At 42.7% G+C, this 13,575-nt stretch overlaps 1 protein-coding gene across 1 annotated transcript; it reads right to left on the bottom strand.

Moving 5' to 3' along the window:
- Positions 1-11,032: 11,032 nt before the first annotated feature.
- LOC131691380 (nascent polypeptide-associated complex subunit alpha) lies at positions 11,033-13,320 on the bottom strand. Its single transcript, XM_058977716.1, has 3 exons — positions 13,217-13,320; positions 12,626-12,801; positions 11,033-11,864 (listed from the first exon to the last, which is right to left on the bottom strand). The coding sequence occupies exons 2-3, from the start codon at positions 12,777-12,779 to the stop codon at positions 11,356-11,358; spliced, it is 663 nt and encodes a 220-aa protein (XP_058833699.1). The 5' UTR covers positions 12,780-12,801; positions 13,217-13,320; the 3' UTR covers positions 11,033-11,355.
- Between the last annotated feature and the right edge of the window lie 255 nt (positions 13,321-13,575).

The following is a 13,575-nucleotide window of genomic DNA, read 5'->3' as shown; positions in this document are numbered from 1 at the left end:
GCTCAATAAGAATATCGTAGCGAAGAAATTACAAAATCTTTTTGCAATAAATAGTGATCCGGTGGTCAATAACGCAAAAAAAGATTAGCTTTTATAGACAAGACTCCCACGGCCGGCTGTTTGGAGTTCATTTTGTTTAGAAAATATAAGATACTCTCGGTAGCCGGCTACACAGCGATTAAAAAACCCAAAAACTAGACAAGTTCTTTTCAAGTGATCGTGTACTTAAAGACCAACCGAACAACTAAATAATAAACTATGCTTTACAGGTCGCATCGCTTGCTGGGAGCGAATCCTAGACCTTATACCCTTCCAATACACCAACTTCGTGACACCTATGGAAGAGTTTAGTGAAACGTCGTCCTTCCGTTCAGTAGTTCAAGCATCATCACTTCTCGTCCACCTTATCCTTTATCCCTTCCCTGTGAACGATGGGGATTGCCCCAGATGGTAGAGCTTAAGCTTGGATTGTGCGAGTCGCACCCGTCAGAACCCCCGTTCTTTTTTATTCTCACTATGATTTGAACAGTTTGGTTGTGGGTGAATGGAGAACAATGAGTCTAGTTATGTAAGGTATGCAAACTAGGCTGGATGGAACTATCCAAGTCAGTCTTGGATATCACATACATTTGGAGCAGCATCAGATGTTGCCTTAAGCTGTTCTCAACTCCTATTCGGCAGTTTTCACGCCGCCACCCGCGTTACGGCTTGGTAAGGCCAAACTGGTGTCGAAGGGGGTCAATTGTTATCTGACGTATTCTTGATGGTCACAACATTAGCGTTTCTGCGTTAGAATCGAAAGACAGTCTTAGTTGATTATAAGCTTAGGGACTTATATTTAACCCTTGTGAAGGCAAGCTAAAATCCTAACATTAAAGGGCAAGCCGGGCCTCTCAGGCCCGTCTAAATTCAAGCTCCTTTTGCCGTTCTCATATAGAATGGTTATGCAATCGGTCGAAATTTCGACTTTTTAGCCGAGACCCGCATGGCCAAATCTCTTATACCATTCGACTCAGTTTGTCGAGATCGTAAAATGTCTGTATGTGTGTGTATGTATGTATGGATGTATGTGTTTGGCAAACAATCTCACCGATTTTTCTCAGAGGTGGCTGGACCGATTTGTACAAATTTAGTCTCAAATGAAAGGTACAGCCTTCCCATCGGTCGCTATTGATTTTTATTTATTGATCCGACTTTCGGTTCTGGAGTTACGTGTTGAAGAGTACAATCTTACAGCAAATTTCCATAGAAACTGATACCACCATGATGTCCAAATGATGCAATATATATTAAAATATGTGCAACATTACTTGGCTTTGCATGTCTAGATCATTAATGACCCACCGAAGGCACTTCGACCACATTGGTCAGCTATGGCGGTTCTTGATGCCCCGGGGGAACTTACCAAGTTCCTAAGATAAGATCTAATTTAGAATTCTTTACCGATTTTTACAAACTTGGTTTCAAATGCAAGGTACAGCATCCCCATTGGCTGCTGTTGAATTTTCTAATTGATCCGACTTCCTGTTCCGGAATTACAGGATGATGAGTACGAACACGCAGCAAATCCCGATTTCAGCGTATAAGGCGGTGGATGTAAAAAGGTCAATTTTTCCAAAAGGTGAGTACTCGGAAGATCACGTTGACTGTCGATTGATTCTGAGCTCCATTTCGTTTGAACACGACCAATAAATGTTTCTGGGTTGCTATTAGTTTCTTCTGAAGCATAACCGGAATACATATTGATTTTTCTTCCGAGTCTGCATCAGATTCATCGTCGGAAGCAATATCATTCACATCTTCTTCCTCGCTTTGCAAATCAGTTTCGGAATCGTCTGCTGTTGAATTTGCTCGAATTTCATCCATTATTTCAGATTCTTTGAGACGATTGAAAACATGGGCATATCGTCTTATAGCCATTTCATTTTTTGTTGCTTTTAGATCTTACAATTTGAATAATTACGACAAAAAAAAAATAACACAAAGAATAGACAACAAAAATAGACAATAACGAAAGAGTTAGGTTATGTTGTATCCAAATAATTGTCAAGTAGACCACAGTGGGTGAAATAAAAGTATTTACCCAAAAAATATGACACAGGCCATTATCGTATGCTATTTTTACATTTCCTATAAAAGAAATGTATAAAATTCGCTCAAACTTTCAAGATTTTTTTCTTATAAGAAAAGGTAAAAAGATGAAATAAATCAAAACATGAAAAAAATTCCTGCTGATATGAAGATGAACTCATCAAAATGTTTTTTTCAGATAAATATTAATGTATAAAACTCGTGGTATTCCTAGTAAATATTGCATGCACACCGGGCCTGCCAGGCCCGGCTTGCCTTTTTGTGCATGTAAAAAATTCAAACAGCTGCGCATCACTCCATAGATGAAAATTTCACAATTCTTTATTTTTGTTATAGATTTCAAAGCTACTTATTAAAATTTCCATGCCCAAGCTTATACTGCATACACATTTTTTTGTAACTAAAAAATTGTAACGTGCCGGGCCTCTGAGACGCGCTTGCCTTTTTGTGGGTTAATGTGGTAAAAAATGTCTTTTTCGCTTCAGATAGTTGATATTCGAACCAGTAGAACTCCTTGAGCGTCTGACATATGAGTTCCGACGGAAATTGAGGATCCGATAGAGATCCTTTCTATGAGACGGTCGACCGACGATATGCCGGAAGAGATGAACAGCGGCAAGCGAGTTTAATATGAGAGAATGAAACTACCATTGAAATGAAATCTGTAAGTAGAACTAACAAAATTCTTAATTTCAGGAACTGTACGAGATGGCGCTGGGCCTGTGGCCTTCGACTGGCATTGTCCATTCTCATTGATTCGGAAGTCTTCTTGGCTGGTTGGTAGATATGTGCTCCTACTTGCAAGTTGATCAATTCGCTTGGGTGGGGGACATGTGCATCCTACTAGTTGTGGACTCTTTTGATCCTGGGTATGAGGCTAGTTCAGGAAACGAGTGCAGGACTAGCACCTAAGAGATAGTTAATTATTCAGGACTTGTTCTTATGATTATTAAACTCGACCAAGCACACCGGCTCTCAGAAATGATAAGCAACCCTTTCGGGTCGGTGTGGTGTATTCGAGTCGAACCAGGCGGACATTCGGTTCGAGCAAAATTTATGGGGAATAGTGGATAAATATTTCTTATGCCTTTATGGGCAGAGATTCTTTTTGCGAAATCCTAAAATACCTTCACTGGTATAGCTTCTCAGGATAATAATAATAGAAAAATTAAGGGTTTGCTTGGTCCATAATGTAATGAATACGTATATTGACTAGAACAGGGATAATCCAATTATGTTATAAGATAGAGATGAAACAGCACAATTGTAGGAAAAGCATTAAAGGACTAATACTGCTAGTATGTTTACCATTTCAATTAATAGTCGATTGATCGGCTTCGGACCTAGGAAACAAAAAGGAGATTAGGAAGAGACAGAAGCGGATTCAATGCGAAATTTGCTAATATGACGTTGACCCCAAGGCGATGGTAGGATGACTTTCCAAAGGATGACAGACTAGATGACACGACGTTACACGCTCTAAACTTGTGCCAAATAGTTTGTATGTATGTATGAATGTTAGGGTGGGGCAAAATGATCGTTTTTTCAGCACAGCACTTTTTTGGTTCCTTTTGGGGTCCCAAACAACTGTGCAAAATTTGGGGTCGATTGGTGTTGACCCGGCGTAGCGCATTGCGTTTGAAATTTGTATGGAGATTAGTATGGGAAAACCTACATTTTTGCATTTTTAATTCTACAGAGTACAATTCTTCCTGTAGTATGCCAACAAATAGATAGAAGTGTAGTACAGGATATGCTGAACAACTTTGCCGAAGGATGTATGGTGTTAGAATGTCTCTAAGCCGAGTTATAGCTGTTCAAAGCTCAATACATCGAATTAAATGCCAAAAATCATTTTTATTGCCAACACTGCGGGTGTACCAATGGAATTTCATATAGAATTCCAAAATAACATTATTTATTTTAGATTTACCACATTGGTATGTTTGGATGAATTATTCAAAAGCCTTAGTTCAATTTCATGAGGTAGTTGAGCAATAGGGCGTAATGAGGGGTGATGGGGGGGGGGGGGGGGGACTTTAATATGTAGAAATTCGAACTGAAGTGTTGTCGAGTTGGAATGTTCAGATGAATTATTTCAAAACATTTACACATTGTCCTACGCATAATAGAAACGATGAAATAAGACATACTGTATCCATTTGCCTTGACTTTTATCAATAGAAGTTATGTTACAGACTGAATCAACTGATGTCGAGTTGATATGTCAGAGGATTATATTTCGGTATACAACGCATGATATATTTCACTATTACGCACTATGATTTGATGGGATGCTCATTTCTATGCTGTTCGATCACGAGGCGTGAAGCTAATTTCTGGATTTCAACATGAAATCTACCAGATCCCTACATCAATTTTTGCTTCAGGTGATCGAGCAGCATCGAAATGAGCATCCCATCAAATCATAGTGCGTATTAAACTGAAATATAATCAATGCAATCCTCTGACATATCAACTCGACATCAATTGATTCAGTCTGTAACGTAACTTCTATTGGTAAAAGTCAAGGCAAAAGGATACAGTATGTTTTATTTCAACGTTACTATTATGCGTAGGATATTGTGTAAATGTTTTGAAATAATTCGTCTGAACATTCCAACTCGACAACATTTCAGTTCGAATTTCTACATATTAAAGTCCCCCCCCCCTCACCCCTCACTACGCCCTATTGCTCAACTACCTACACTTATGAAATTGAGCTAAGGCTTTTGAATAATTCCTCCAAACATACCAATGTGGTAAATCTAAAATGTATAATGTTATTTTGGAATGCTATATGAAATACCATTGGTACACCCGCAGTGTTGGCAATAAAAATGATTTTTGGCATTTAATTCGATGTATCGAACTTTGAACAGCTATAACTTGGCTTAGAGACATTCTAACACCATACATCCTTCAGCAAAGTTGTTCAGCATATCCTGTACTATACTTCTATCTATTTGTTGACATACTACAAGAAGAATTGTAGTTTGTAGAATTAAAAATGCAAAAATGTAGGTTTTCCCATACTAATCTCCATACAAATTTCAAACGCAATGCGCCACGCCGGGTCAACACCAATCGACCCCAAATTTTGCACAGTTGTTTGGGACCCCAAAAGGTACCAAAAAAGTACTGTGCTCGGTTGATATGGCTACGATTACGTTTTCCCATATAACAATGCCCCACCCTAATGAATATAAGCCTGTATGCATGAATGTGTAGGAGCGATGTATCCCTGAGCAACATGGAAGGACAGCATATGAGCCACCAAAACGCTCATGGGAAGCCGGGTGCGCGGTCGTAGGTGTGACTATAAAGCACTGCACACACTGTCAAGTGCAACGGTGAGACGGTAGGTGTACAGTTAATGCACATAGGTTGCAGAAATAGGTTGTTGAGACAGCCCGATTGCACACTGATAAATAACAATAACAAATAACAATAACTATGATTTGAACAGTTTGGTTAGACAACAGGTCTGTTTTTTGGATCGCAGAAATTCTTAAGGGAAGGTTATCATTCAAATGACCAAAAAGTAAGCATCATTTTGGATTTTTTTGTGGGCCAATGAAAAACAGAAGAAAACAGCTTAAGAATTTGAGCTTATATTTTCGATCATTTACAATTTTTTTCAAGACAAAAAAAAAACAAAATGGCGCCCGTGGTGGCGTTCTGTCTACGGTTGGGTGCGCGTGGAACTCTGTAAACCGCTGCCAGCCAGTGGGACATTTAACGAGGATGCGATAGTTAACCCACACACACAGTAGAAAGAGGAAGGGTGGGAGTTCAGAAGTTTAACTACTCCCCCCTGGACCTACTGCAAGTTGGGGAGTCCAACTAGAATGTGGTAGGGTTGGGCTGCATTCGGCTGTGCTCAACCTCTAAAAATGCCATAATTCCGAACACAATTCCGACAAAGCGAGAGTGTGCTGCTTCCTCTAAGATCCTTAGATTTTAGAAATCAAAGATCTTAGCAATAAAAGCACCCTAGCCTAGGGGCAGATCACTCTAGGAATGCATAACAAATTTGCATCAACTTAGAAATAATGCATTTAATTTCCATTTTTGCATCAACTTTGCACTCCCTCGCAGAAAAGATTACTTAACAATCGTCCTACGCTGATCCACTTTGTTCGATGTTTTGTTGAATGTAGGGCTGTTTTTGTAGGGTTTTGACGTCTTACACGCAACGCAAAATACATTGCACGCAACTATTTTGATGGAAATAAATGCATTTAATTTCGCTGAGCATTGCGAACGTCAACATACAGGACACGGACCACGAATTGAACGACGACTTTGGGCTGACAGTCGTACTGTTCTGCTCCATGAGTAAGTAAGGGTGACACCGTCTTGAAACGACAAGTGGGCCAACGGTGTGACTGCCTCCGTTCCGGTAAAATCTTGGCAGGCCTCCAGGTTTGTTCGAAGCTCATCACCAGACTCGCTGGTAGTAGGGTCAGCTGTAATATTTCTTACTATCGCCCATCCGGCTCTGGATTCGATCCCCATGAAGGATTGTGTTCAACCCTCGATTGTCACCCTCACTGTCACTGCTTGCATAGATAAACAATAGGCGACCACATACAACGAGTTGACGAGATACTGACCTGCAGCTGGGACCCACTGGCATGGAGACACCCAAAAAACAAATATGATTGCAAAGGAGGACGTTATTGCGTTCGCAAGGAGTGTTAAGCTGCAAAGATCACCGGTTACGCCACCGATAGTCACAGCAAATACCAGCAGCGGATTAGTACGGAGTGAGCCACGAGGTAACCAACGAGTAGATGGGGATACTGAATCGAGCGTTCACTCTGAGATCAGGTAGCGACACTACCCAGAATGACTCACATCTTGGGAAGTTATACCACAGACTAACAGACATAACACTATGAGGGAATTCCCTCAAAAACATCGATCCGACAATTTTCCCAGAACTAGCTCCACCTTTTATTTACAGTCCCAAACACTCATTTACTGGTGGGTTACCTCTCAGGTTTGGGAACAATTTTTCACTAGTGGTCTATCCCCCATATGCTTGTTCATATGTCAGTGGGGTCATAATTTCAAATGTGGCCACAGTCCCAACTACAAATATATTTAAAATGACCATTAAAGTGGGCGAAGCTTTGTTTTTGAGTGTTATGTCTGTTAGTCTGTGGTTATACTTTACGGAGGTGAGGAAAAGATCGACGAGCTCTATGAGTTAGTGAAGGACAAACACAAAATGCACACCAAGGTAAATCAGCTAGTGACGAACATTAAATCGGCCATAATAGCTGTTGAACGCGAGCAGAAGGCGCTCTTGATGAGTGCTGAATAAGCCCAAAAATCTGATGGAAGCCGCAAAACACGCGACGGGAGAAACTGAGGTGACACTGAAGAGTCACCACAATATTCGCTCGGAGAAAATAGTGAGGAACACGCCGGGGGAGCAAGAGGACCCAAAAAAGCTGGAGGGCACCAGCGACCAGAGGAACGTTGGGAAAGAGCATGGCTGCGTCGTGGGAAGCCAGTAGGCGATGTGGAAAATACGGAACCAAAAGGAAGAAAATAAGGAATAAGAGAGAGAGACGCAAGCCTCTTCGGGAGATGCACTGAAAGAACCCAGAGCTGAAGGAGTTGGGAGAGAATGTTGTTGAAACGAGACGTACTCAGAAAGGTGAGATAATCTTCGAGCTGAAGAAGGATCCTTCAGTGAAGAGCTTGACCTAGCGCGAGCTCGTTGCTAAATCTTTGGGGAGCGAAGCGAATGAACGTGAGAGCCCAGTTACAGTAACTTGTAGTCGAGTGCAAGGGTCTAGATGCGATAAGGACTGTAGAAAAACTGAAGGGTGAACTGATCGAGCAGTACAAACTAGATATACTGGCGAATATCTTGATTAGGAAATCGTATGGAGACACCCAAACGGCGGCGATTCGACTACCGGTGGTAGTTGCAACAAGCTGGCGGAGACCGGCAAGATAGAAGTCGGATGGTCAATGTGCTCGCTGAGGGTCGCTCCGCGAGTTACAAAGCAGATGGAGCAATGCTTCAGGTGCTTGGACCTCGGACATCAAGCGAGGAACTGCAAGAGCCCGCACATGTCTGCGCTGTGTAGAAAATGCGGAGGAAAGGCGCACATTGCTAGAGACTGCACGCAACAACCGAGGTGCATGATCTGCAAACCGGAAGACGGCAACGGCCACACGACGGGCGGCTTCAAATGCCCTGCGTACAAAAAGGCTAAGGCAGGCCAACAACGATGGGGATAACCCAGCTTAATCTCAATCATTGCGACATTGCACAGCAACAGTTGTGGCAGTCAACAACAGAAACGTGCAGTGCGACGTTGCAATTATTGGAGAGCCGTATCGTGTTCCTCCCGATAACGGTAACTAGGTGGTGGATAGTGCGGGATGGCGGCAATCCAAGGAATGGGCGGTTTCTCTGTCCAAGAGGTGGTGGATAACGCACACGAAAGCTTCGTGAACGCTAGGATCAACGGTGTATTCATCTGTAGCTGCTATGCTCCCTCAAGACACCAGTGCAGTACAATCAAAAGCGATGAAAATAACGATCCTGGCGTTTCCGGACATGTTCAGTCCTACAGAAATGCCTGGATGATGGCCATTTCCCGGAAGATCCTGAAGCTGGTGTTGCTGTCAAAACCAGGAAAGCCACCAAGAGATCCAACATCGAATCGGCCTACATGCCTGCTGGATACTCTTGGTAAACTTCTGAAAGGGTCATCCTCAACAGGCTGACGAACTAGGCTGAAAGTGACAACGGACTCTCGCAAAGGTTGTTCGAAGGTAGGCGCCATCCGTACAGTTATCGCGAGCGCGGAGAAATCAACAAAGCAAAAGAGAAGGGATAATCGGTACTGCGCAGAGGTTACGATAGACGTGAAAAACGCGTTCAACAGTGCCAGCTGGTTGGCGATTGCCGTTGCGCTGCACAGATGCGGGCTCTGGACTATATGTGCAAGGCTCTGAAAAATTACTTTCTGAATGGAGTACTGGTCTACGAAACGAACCATGGGCAGAGGTCGATTAGAGTTACAGCGGACCGGAAGTACCTCAGGGCTCCATACTTGGCATAACACTCTGGAACATAATGTGCAACGGAGTGTAAGCACCAGAACTTCCCAGGGAAGTTGAGATCGTCGAATTTGCAGATGACGTTGTTCTGACGATAACAGGCGAGACCCTTGAGGAGGTGGAGATGTTGACTATAGGCATCGTGGAAATCTGGTTGACTTAGCGTAGGCGGACACTCAATTCCACCAATGCGTGCGCTGAGGCACCTGGGTGTGATGGTCGACGATCGGTTAGATTACAACAGCCATGTCGACTATGCATGTGAGAAGACTGCGAGGACAACTAACGCATTGGCAAGGTGTCGCGAGCGTGTACAGAACGATATTGTCGGAGGCGGTATGTGTAATTGCCGGGATGCCATCTGCATCACTCTGGCTGAGGGCGTGGAATGTTACCAGCGGAGAAATGCACGTAATACAAGGAGACTGGTCCGAGCAGACTCGTTGGCTAAGTGCAGAAAAAGTGGGACAACGCGGAGAAGGGAACGTAGACCCACAGACTCGTTCCAAATGAGTCTGCTTGGGTACATAGGAACCATAAGGAGGGGACTTCCATTTGACGCAGTTTTTGTCCGGGCACGGATGTTTCCAGAAGTACCTGCATCGGTTTGGATGCACTTCGTCACCCCTTTGGCCAGAGCGTGTGAACGTGCAAGAGACACCGGAACACGTGGCCTTCGTATGCCCTGGGTTCGAAGAAGTCGGAAGGGATATGCCTGGTGTAACAGTAGTCAATATCGTCGAAGAGATGTGCCAAGACGAGCATATCTGGGACGCTGTCAACAGAATGGTTACGAGCATACTCTCCGAGCTGCAGAGGTAGTGGCGAAGGGGACAACAAAGTAGCGCCATTAGCCAGAACGCCGCCGTGAAACCACAAATTGGGTATCGGGAGAAATTCCGCCGCCGGATAACTCTCCGATGGTGTAGACTAGGTCCACCGCCAGGAACCAGTTGAGTAGTACGCGACGTATCACCGAGTCGGTGGGCGCCAGTTAACCGGAAGCTACGCTCCACTCGGAATCGCTGGATGGACCTGATCACCTACTGGCTGGCCCGTTGAGTAGGCTAGGTTCACCGCCGGGGACTATATACCGAGTAGACGAAGCGGAGAGCTAAATAGCTCACGGAAACCAACATCGGTATCGGGGGCAATCTACCGCCGGGGAATTTACGGTAAGGTAGATTCGCCGCCGTGGACTACCCGGCAGAATCGTGCCGAAAATACGAGCTAATTGGCTTACGAAGCAAATACCGGTACAGAGAGAAATTCCGTTGCCAGGGAACTCTCAGTGGGAGTAGGATAATATCCGAGTTAATCTCGATAACTCTGGGAGCTAAATGGTTCAAGGAAGCGGTCGGTGTTGGGAGAATTTTTTTTCCGTCGGGGTACTATCGGTCGGAATAGGGCGAGTTCACTGTCGGGGACTAATAAGGGGATGATAGGGCAGGGAGTTGAAAGACTCACGAATAGGAATAGTGTTAGGAATAAAAATGAATTAACATTTATAAACTTTCACATCGGCGCCATATAATTTTTTTAAAACTATTTTTAAAATTCTGTCACTATTACAATATTGACATGAAAAAAATAAATCAATTAAAAATCACAATTTTTAGTCCCTGGGTTTTGGCCAACGATTTTTTTATAGTCACTCCATTGTGCATCGATGAAAAATATTGCCGCGCGAACAAAAGTTTACTGACAACGAAGGGCTTTTCCGAACATTCAGAACCGGTAACGGCGAACATCCAAAGATCGAAAGTTGTCGCTGTACATCTTCCTACATCCAGCAATAATTTTTGGGTACATAGACTTTCGGACGTTTGCTGAACAATTCAAGTGATTTCAAATTTTACAAGTTTTATTGTTTTTTTTTAGTTTTTCCTACGATTGTTTTCTTCTCAATCATTAGACTTAGCATGTGTGTTGTGTTGCAGTAATAGTAGCAGTAGTGTTAGCGAGAATATTCAATATCCCAAACAGGTTGCAAGTCGACTTCTTTGCAACAGCGGCTGTCGATTTTCCATCATTTTGAAGCACTGCGTCAGAAAAAGGTTTCTTGCGTCTAGAACTGTATAATATTGTAACTAGAAGATGGTGTTTATACGAACAGGGGAACAAACAAGCTTATCCGGCTACACCAACGCATTGCCAGTCGGCGCAGTTTTACATCGTCAGCTCCATGATCGCGTTTACGACGTCGAAATTGTTCTCTTTTAGTGCCCGAATGGCCTTGGCGCGGGGAACGGCTGCATTCTGCATGACAAGTTCAATATCTTTTTCATTGAATCCGGTATCGTCCACTTCCTCTTCGTCTTCTTCGGCAATCGGTGCAACGGAGGTGGTAGCGCCAGCAGTTTCACCAGCAGCTGGTGTCGCTTCCGGTGCCTTAAACTTCTCGGCGGCTGCCACTTGGGCTTGCTGGGATAGATCTTCAATTTTGGCCTCGCCAAAGATGATGTAGGTGTCACTATGAGGGTTTTTGAAAACGTCTGGGTTGTTTATCACAAACAGGATATTCTTTGATTTGCGGATTGTTACTCGGTTCACACCCTGCACTGGTTTCAGACCCAGCTTGGACATGATCTTTCGGGCCTTCTTTTCGCCCCGAGACTGTTTGGCTTTGGAGACAAGATCAGGCAAGCCACCGGTTGACAGCTGTACGGAAGCAGCTCCTAGAATTGGAAGACAAAAAAAGCTTTTTTTTAAATTTGCAATTTTAATTTTGCAAGGTTTAAAGAAGTATTGCTTCTGAAGGCCGATCTCTTCACCCATGCTTAACTAGCAGCGGTTTCAAAAGTTAAGAGAGATCGAGGACAACTTCTTAGAGAATTTATGAAACAAACTGTGAATTGGTTTAACATATTTGCACAACATAGACGGATAGTGAATTCGCAATGCGCTACTACAACTTCTAAGACGAATAATTTTTTTTTTAGTTCTAGTACTTACTCATTCATTTTTATTAGTAGAATTCATTTCTTAACCAAATCAAAGTGTAACATGTAAATACAATGAATAGATTGGTGATTGACCCATGCGCAGTATTTTTTTTTATAAATTCGTGGGGTCGAAAATTTTTGTATTTGCATTTGTAATTAACTATTCGTAGTTAAGCCTATTAGTTTACACTGTGTTTCAGCGTTGTCCAGTAACATATTAACCTCGCTCGCTACCGTAAGCATTTCATGGCTATAGCCAGATTTGTCATATTAGGATTTGATGCTCAGTAAAAAAAAGTACATCCACATTATCGCGAAAACTAAAACGTTTATGTTGCACGTGATTCGATGCTACTTACTAATTTTGGTCAAAGCAACTTGGCTTCAAATGAAAACCGGTTTCCATTCAGTGTTTTGCACTTACTATTGGAGCGCAAATTGCAAATTCACTTTGCTACCGTCCACCTGGTTGTGACCACTGATAATAGACTCACCTGCATCTTCCAGCTCCGGTATTGTGTCCTCCGATTCAGTATCACTTTGGGCATCTTCCAGCTTTGCTTCTGTGTTGTCGGCGGAGGTGCTCGGAACGGCAGAAGCCCCTGCGATCGCAGCGTTGCTTTCCGTGATTTCAGTCAATTCTGGCATTTTATTGATTTAAAGCGGATTTCTGAATAAAAAAAAGAACTAAATGAATCACTGCGCTGCATAACGTTACTTCTGCGATGTAATAAACAAGTACGCCGGGATGGGTGTGAGGTGAAGGTCGATGAAAAACTCCCAGCTGGGCCAAGAAAATAAACTTGCTAGTAAAGGAGGAATTTTAGGAGTGTGTATTCACAGAATTTAACCTTTTTACACAAAAATTATCTTCATAACCTCAACAGAACGTTCTATTTTTAATTTTTTTCCCCTACACAACACACCGACCATAATCAATGTTGGGTACTCGCGTATTATTCTAGTAATTTTCTTGAACTCCATATTTTTATAAACGAAATTTTAACACCATCCAATTATGCTACAGTAAAGAAAGCCTTTTGGCAAAATAAACATAAAACACAACTAAATTTGCGTCAACTTACACCACTTTTAACAAATCAGATAGAACGAAACGCGGTACGATAGCACAAAATGCCGGAAACAGAGAACGAACAAACTGATCTAGACCAAATAGTAAACAAGAAATCTGACATTTCAAACTGTCAAAACGACAGCTGAAGACGGAAGTTTCCTGGCGCCACCTGGTCGGCCGGAGAGTAAAACAAATAACTACACGTTCAATCAAAATTATTCTGGTTGCAGTTGAAAACTGGAAAATCCAACCAGCGACAATCGTACTTTCTCTTGTTCTAAACAATGGAATCACATCGGAAGTAGTGATTGGTCGTTTTTTACAAACGGGATGGAAAATAGTGCTGCTGAATCTATTCTGGCTACGTTT

The sequence above is a fragment of the Topomyia yanbarensis genome, chromosome 3 (genome assembly GCF_030247195.1).
Source record: "Topomyia yanbarensis strain Yona2022 chromosome 3, ASM3024719v1, whole genome shotgun sequence".
Classification (NCBI taxonomy): domain Eukaryota; kingdom Metazoa; phylum Arthropoda; class Insecta; order Diptera; family Culicidae; genus Topomyia; species Topomyia yanbarensis.
Note: the sequence above shows the minus strand (reverse complement) of the source record. Positions and strands in the feature narration are given on the sequence as shown.

Coding starts and splice junctions, on each gene's coding strand:
- LOC131691380 (XM_058977716.1), bottom strand. CDS start 12,779: ATGCCAGAATTGACTGAAATCACGGAAAGCAACGCTGCGATCGCAGGG. Junction 11,865..12,625: donor ACCGGAGCTGGAAGATGCAG/GTGAGTCTATTA, acceptor TTCCAATTCTAG/GAGCTGCTTCCGTACAGCTG.